General features: G+C 41.3%; 3 protein-coding genes across 3 annotated transcripts in view; 1 reads left to right on the top strand and 2 right to left on the bottom strand.

Moving 5' to 3' along the window:
- LOC134195552 (adenosine deaminase-like) overlaps nucleotides 1-4,001 on the bottom strand; it is an 8,028-nt gene extending 4,027 nt beyond the window's left edge. Inside the window, exons 1-4 of the mRNA XM_062664592.1 lie at nucleotides 3,934-4,001; nucleotides 3,788-3,849; nucleotides 3,601-3,729; nucleotides 2,936-3,180 (exon numbers count right to left, since the gene is read on the bottom strand). Coding sequence (XP_062520576.1) covers nucleotides 2,936-3,180; nucleotides 3,601-3,729; nucleotides 3,788-3,849; nucleotides 3,934-3,969 — 472 coding nt within the window. The 5' untranslated portion in view covers nucleotides 3,970-4,001. The remainder of the gene's footprint in view (nucleotides 1-2,935; nucleotides 3,181-3,600; nucleotides 3,730-3,787; nucleotides 3,850-3,933) is intronic.
- A 223-nt stretch (nucleotides 4,002-4,224) lies between these two features.
- On the top strand, nucleotides 4,225-5,620 carry LOC134195890 (AP-5 complex subunit sigma-1-like). The gene is made up of 7 exons (XM_062664979.1): nucleotides 4,225-4,328; nucleotides 4,423-4,482; nucleotides 4,549-4,631; nucleotides 4,809-4,901; nucleotides 5,023-5,143; nucleotides 5,211-5,270; nucleotides 5,401-5,620. The coding sequence occupies exons 1-7, from the start codon at nucleotides 4,251-4,253 to the stop codon at nucleotides 5,470-5,472; spliced, it is 567 nt and encodes a 188-aa protein (XP_062520963.1). The 5' UTR covers nucleotides 4,225-4,250; the 3' UTR covers nucleotides 5,473-5,620.
- Nucleotides 5,621-5,976: 356 nt separating this feature from the next.
- LOC134195685 (uncharacterized) lies at nucleotides 5,977-6,711 on the bottom strand. The gene has a single exon (XM_062664755.1). The coding sequence runs from the start codon at nucleotides 6,601-6,603 to the stop codon at nucleotides 6,217-6,219; it is 387 nt and encodes a 128-aa protein (XP_062520739.1). The 5' UTR covers nucleotides 6,604-6,711; the 3' UTR covers nucleotides 5,977-6,216.
- Nucleotides 6,712-6,765: the final 54 nt, after the last annotated feature.

Below are 6,765 nucleotides of genomic sequence, written 5' to 3'. Positions count from 1 at the left end.
GTTTGCTTTCTTTTCAGCTTCTACTGCTCTAGCACTCCACCAGGCATTCCTTGCTTTGTCAGCAGCCACCTACTCTGCCAAGGCATTTGGATGTTGCTGGTCATCAATACTAGATATGTTCCGTAGGTGTAGCCACGCTTCTTTCTTCTTCCTGGAGAGGTTTCTCACTTCTTCTGTGATCCAATCAGCCTCCTTCTTCTTTGGCAAGGGTGGTAGGTTGCCACTGGCTTCCTGGATGGCTGACTTGAAGGAGGCCCACTCATCCTCAAAACAAGGTGAACATGGGCTAGGGATAGCATGGTGGCTGACATAAGCATCTGTGCGAGATGCACGAAAGGCTAATATTTGGTCCGATCGTAAAAACTTGGTCTGTCAAGGATGATGATGATGATGATACTGACAACGCTTTGTTTTAATCTTGAATCGAAAGGTGGAGACGACAAGCTCGTGGTCTGATTGATGGTAAACTCCCCGGTAAACATGCGTGTCCATAACAGAAGAACAATGCTTGACACTAACTAGTATATAGTCTATGACATGACCAGGATTAGAACGGTCACCATTGCGATGCCAAGTATACTGATGTTGCAACTTGTGCCGAAACCAGGTGTTAGTAATAAGAAGTTTGTTAATGACACAAAAATCCAACAATCGTTCGCCGTTTCCTTTAACTTCACCTACGCCATGAGAACCAAGAACCGTATGCCAAGTGTTGGTGTCTGTTCCTATTCGAGCATTGAAATCCCCTAAGAATAGTGACCATGTCTGTTGCTGGAATGGTTGCCATTGCAGAATGCAATTCGTTGTAGAAATCCTCAGACGGTTGATTGACTTCAGTTGTTGAGGTGACAGGATTAATTGGAGCATTGATAGCAAAAACTGTGATGTAGGAGAGATGTGATTTCAAACGGATATACATAATTTTCCCATTGATGGGCTTGAAAATACTTTCAGCTGCTTCCCAAGCTACTCGAGCACAGGGAGATAAGACAATGGCAACTCCACCAGAATGTGAAGAGTCAGAGCCGGAGTGAAGAATGGTGTAAGACTGCATTGAAGTAGTGCCATGACCTCGCTAGTGTGACTCAGAGAGAGCCAGCAAGTCAATACGTTTGTCAAACATTGTTCTAACAATTTGACGAAGCTTGAAGCTTTGAGAACTAAGAGAACCCGCAGATTGAACATTTCAACTGGCTTCTAGTATTGCCTTTTGCGTAAAGAAAGGCATACGACTTAGACTTTGTAGTGAGCTTGGTTTTGAAGGCTGCTGTTTTCTGTTCATCATGAAATGAACACGAAACAGATTGGGACGCCAACCCAATTGACCCACATCGTGCCATTAGCAGGGCCTTAACGCAGTATCCGGGGATTATCAACGAGGAGGTTGCACGACAAAATCCCTGATGTCATTGCCGCGAAGCAAGGCAAACGACATCAGAGTTTGCTTTACACTGCAGCTTTGATGGTTGTGGATTTACTGCTGTAAATCATGTCGGCCTTGTAAACCACCAGAGACAGAAACATGGTCAGTCCCTGACTAGTCAATGTCAGTACTGTCACCAAACATTCCGCCAACAAGGCCTCCACAACCACGAGCGTTTCTGCTGTCAGAGAACATCCACTCCTCCGATATAGCCTATGGTGACCTTGGCCTGCATCATTTCTCATTGGAATGAACGCAGCGTGAAGTGAAGTGAAGTGTGGTGTGTGTGTGTGTGTGTGTGTGTGTGTGTGTGTGTGTGTGTGTGTGTGTGTTCGCGTTTGGCGGCCACGTCTTTTGTCCGTTCGCAACCGAAATCGGCACGCACACTCAGCACGCACAGGGCAAGGTTTGCGTAAAAAAATTTAAAAAATATGCACCGGGTCCCCTCTCGGGGGTCGTCCCCTCTCGGGGGTCGACCCCCGCGTAAAATTTCTCGATGACGTAAACGCTACACATTCCAGTTCATTCGAACACACGCCCACACCAGTTCTGTGTAGACTGTATGCATCGTTGTCCTTCGCAAAGCTTCGAGCAATCGATATCTATTGCCGACGAAACTTACTCTTCTAGCGCTTTCGTTTCTCTCCAAATTCTGATTTCATTTGCACCAAATCCAACCTACACGTTTTCTGCAGCAAGCGCTACACGGGGAGTGCATCGATTTCTACCAAAACAAGCGCGAAGAGCCAGATTCGAATTCATTCAGCACATCCGGGACCTCGCAACAAAGATTGCACGTGACGTGTGTACAGACCTATCTTTACACTACAGTATCTTGTCCGTACAAAGGACGGACCATGTATACTAGTATAAAATAAATAAATAAATAAATAAATAAATAATACTGTCCTGCTGATGGCAACATTGACAAGAAACATGCTGAGAAGTTGGCGAAGTACAGTGACTTGCAAGTGGAGATAAGCCGCATGTGGCATTGTTGAACACTGGTGGTTCGGGTGGTCTTGAGAGCTTTGGGCACAGTGCACGCAGGTATTGCATGGTGGCTGGACATTATTCCAGGTCATCACAACCTGCAGCACTTACAGAAAACAGTGCTTCTGGGATCTACTCGGATCCTTCGTAAAGTCATGTCTTCTTTCTAGACGGCCATGATGGTCTAAGTACTTCTGAAGCAGGGTTTGCTTCCGGTACTTGTAATAGACTTTACAAACCAGACTGATCTGGTTGAGTACGACACATAATAACTAAAATTAAATAAATATATAAATATATAAATAAATAATAAATAGATAATAAATAAATAAGAAAATAAAAAATATATATATAATAAATAAATAAATAAAAAATAAATAATAAATAAATAATAAATGAATAATAAATACATAATAACTAAACATAACTAAATAAATTAATTAATATATAAATAAAAAATAAAAATTATTGCTATAAATACTAATAACAAATTTTTGAGGTTGCAATAAGTAAACATACCAGGATGGTCAGTCATACAACAAAGTATGGTCCGAATTTTCACTCCAAATTCATGACATCCTCGTCGTAGTCCATTGTTCACACATCTAACTACAGTCTCTGCTGAAACATATGGCAAGCCGTCCCTTGGCTTGAGCTCGGCAAGGTAGTGAGGTGAGTAACGCAATTCACAATATGCAACCTTTTGTTTTGCCTCGTCTTCACAAAACTCATAAGCAAACTGCTCGATGGCTGCAGTGTCACCCCTAATAAGCACACAAGTTAACATGAACAAAAAGGGAGAAACCGTTTACTTATGATGAGGCCAATTTGTTGCATTACAATATGAAGATCTTTACTATAAATAATGAAGCAGTCAAGCCAATTGTGTGTGTGTGTGTGTGTGTGTGTGTGTGTGTGTGTGTGTGCGTGTGTGTTTGTGTGTGTGTCATAGAATGAGTGCTCTGCATAGTTCACAAGCTATACATTACTTATTAATTAATTACTCAAAGTTATTAATAATTTAATTATCACAATTTTGTAATTATTTACAAATTTAATTTTCATACAGCAATATCTAATTTTTAAGTGTCATTAAGTATTTATAAAATTTTCATTAATTAAAATTTAAAATCTAAACATTTTAAAATTTTAAAAGTTTGAATTTTTATAATTTATAATGTCACCTAATCAGAGGATGAAATGTGTAGAAAACGTTCAAAAATTCAAGAAGAGATTTATTAGTGCCATAACAACAAGTCACGTGATCCTTAAATTCTTCAAATTCTTCAGCCGGCAGTTTCAAGCCACGCCTCCTACAGTAGGAAAGACAATCAGCATTGTTGTGAGGCAACCCGATAATAGAAGTCAGACCGAGCTACATCATAAATAGTTTGAGGACGAAGGGATCCGTCTAGATGAACGTGCAGCTCACACTTGAACATGCGAAAAAACAAAAATAATTAACAAACGTTCGGCCACTCGAGGTCACGTGACTTTACAACTTGCTACATCCATACTCGATGTTTGGGCAAATCTCGTATTGCAGAGCTCATTGGAAAAATCTCCTGTTTCCTTGAAGAAAGACCCGTATGTATTTGTGTTTACGTATTTCCGTCTTTGCGTACCCCAGCCCCTAGAGAGTAATCTGGTGTGATAAAAATAACATTCTAGTATGGTGTTCTGTGTTACTTTACTGTAAGAAAAGATCCGCGTTATTACGTTGTTAACACTTAAGATTAGATAATTAACTAAAATAGTGCGTAAACATAGGTCTTCGGAGTGCCGCTTGCTCGCGCAGCTATAGTATACGGGGAGTCGACTGTCTGTGTGCCATATGGTCTACTCATTTCTCGTCCAAACTGTTACTCCTGGACCGTGCAGACTATTGTATTCTACGTTTTTTGGCTGCGAAGTAACAAACCGTTATTTAATTTAGTCTAAAACTCTCAGACTGTTTAGTTTGTGTTTTCATTAATTTTTTCTGTGGCGCGAATTTTTATTTTTAGGATGACAATGTAGCGTCTAACGACTCTTTGCGCTCGAAAAGAAAAAGACAGCTCAGCGAAGTGGGAACGGAACTGCTACTTTGATGTGTTTCACCTCTGACCTTGTTGTGGTCACGTGACTTGCAGGTAGCGCAACAAGTTCACGCTGAATTCACGTTCCGAAGTTCGACGACGGGAACGAAATATCACGTCGATGGTCTAAGCGAAGAGTACGATTATTTTGATATTTTATGTTGTGACGTATGGACAGACGCGAGACAGACAAACGATTGGCCTTGGCGTTCCCGACCGTTTTTGTTGAAATTAATTTTGAAATTTATTTATTTTAAAATTTGAAAGTTTGATGGCTGAGAAGGGGTGGTGTTACTTATGTTTCAATGTTACAGACAATTGGCAGCAAAAGAAATGGGCACGTTTAGTCTTCCTCGGGGTTGTCCGTTCAAGGAGAGCAAAGTGGTGCTGTGGCTTACGCAAGCAAAGTCAGTCAAACACACATGATAGCTAGCGTGATACACACTTTCTATACGCATGTTGATTAATTACATATTTATATATAATTTTTGTAATCCAATTAATTGATATCAATAAAAATTATTATAGATGTGGGTATGTGTTTATTATGGATCCTGATGAAAATCGTATGTTGGCGGAAAGTGTGCTGAGCCAATTGGTGAAGCAAATCGACACTAATGTAAGGAAGCAAGATGAGGCTCCATCGAAGGTCTTTCCATTGCAATTGTATGAAGCATAAGATGTAGAGTGATAGTGTGTGCGTGGGTGTGTGTTAGGTGTTGCTAAAGGTGGACAGAATGGGTGCTATTGTGCATCTGTTCTTACCAAATGGGCAGGTAAATGATGATATCCATGCTCGTAGTAGGAAAAATATATAGTGTACATGGCTGATATTACATAAATTTAATTAATTAATTAATTAATTAGTTACAAATTTGTGTTGTTATTGACGTTTGCCTTTTCTAGTTACAGTTCATGAATCATCGCGTGATAGAACAATATCAGAAGGAGTTGGACATTCTCTTAGCTGGCAAGTAGAACAGCAAAGCGAAAGAAAGGTGAACGATGTGTACAGTTGTATGTAGATTTTGTATATGTAATAGTTAAATACTCATGTTAAGATATCGGTATGGGAATGTATTGCTTTGTGTATTTTATTAGGTGTATTTTGTACATGCAGTTACTTTATGTTGTGTGTGTGTGTGTGTGTGTGTGTGTGTGTGTGTGTGTGTGTGTGTGTGTGTGTGTGTGTGTGTGTGTGTGTGTGTGTGTGTGTGTGTGTGTGTGTGTGTGTGTGTGTGTGTGTGTGTGTGTGTGTGTGTGTGTGTGTGTGTGTGTGTGTGTGTGTGTGTGTGTGTGTGTGTGTGTGTGTGTGTGTGTGTGTGTGTGTGTGTGTGTGTGTGTGTGTGTGTGTGTGTGTGTGTGTGACAATAGTGTATTGTATTGGAGCTTCACCACACCCACTATTTCCCAGTAACACATCTGAAGGTCTTCATTACCAATTGCCACCTTCCCACTCTGTCACATACTTGAGTCAAAGTGTGCAGGACACATCACCATCAGCTTCTATTTTCCTCATCAAACTAAACCTCATGCACTACACATCTAGACATTCTATCGTCTCACTCTAACATCTAATCATCTCTAGTAACCAAATTCGCGTAGCTACGTGAACAGTAAGGCAATAAACTAAAACAGTGCGCGCATCAGTCATGAATGAATGAATGTGTCACACCAACTAATCACTCAATTCTGCCCTTTTCGCTTTCTCTCTCATCCTTCTCATGACGGCGATGCTGCCATGGCTTCCATCTGTTGCTTGTCAAGACATCCAGTCTTGAATCCGAGCTTCGGCTTGAGTCTCATGTCAACATCCAATGAGACAATCATCAACACAATGCCGGCGACTGCGCGGCCAATCAGCATGATGAGGTCGACAAGAAGGGAAGGAACGACGAGCAGTGCGAGTACGACCTTGATGATTAGCCATGCAAGCGAGTGACTGTCTGTCTCTGTGTCGTCTTGCTCTTCTGTTTCTTTGCTGTTGACGAGTGCAAACACTGCGAGGCCCGAGAATCCGACGATGAGGTCCCACGCAAACGTCGGCAAGAGGAGAAGCGCTAGGAAGCAGTCTAACGGCGTCGATAGGAACGACGCTTCGTCTGCCATCGTCGTCTAGATGGAAAGCGAGTTGTTTGTAATGAGGAAGTGGGATGTTGTATCTGGGAAGTCAGATTTAGAACCAGCGTCTATCTGACTGAGATTATGAGTCCCCGTTCCTTAGGAATCAGTACACAATCCTTAGTAGGATGACATCATTGAAGGTGAGAT

The sequence above is a fragment of the Corticium candelabrum genome, chromosome 20 (assembly GCF_963422355.1).
Source record: "Corticium candelabrum chromosome 20, ooCorCand1.1, whole genome shotgun sequence".
NCBI lineage: Eukaryota > Metazoa > Porifera > Homoscleromorpha > Homosclerophorida > Plakinidae > Corticium > Corticium candelabrum.
Note: the sequence above shows the minus strand (reverse complement) of the source record. Positions and strands in the feature narration are given on the sequence as shown.

Coding starts and splice junctions, on each gene's coding strand:
- LOC134195685 (XM_062664755.1), bottom strand. CDS start 6,603: ATGGCAGACGAAGCGTCGTTCCTATCGACGCCGTTAGACTGCTTCCTA.
- LOC134195890 (XM_062664979.1), top strand. CDS start 4,251: ATGGTCTACTCATTTCTCGTCCAAACTGTTACTCCTGGACCGTGCAGA. Junction 4,329..4,422: donor CTACGTTTTTTGGCTGCGAA/GTAACAAACCGT, acceptor TTTTATTTTTAG/GATGACAATGTAGCGTCTAA. Junction 4,483..4,548: donor GAAAAAGACAGCTCAGCGAA/GTGGGAACGGAA, acceptor CGTGACTTGCAG/GTAGCGCAACAAGTTCACGC.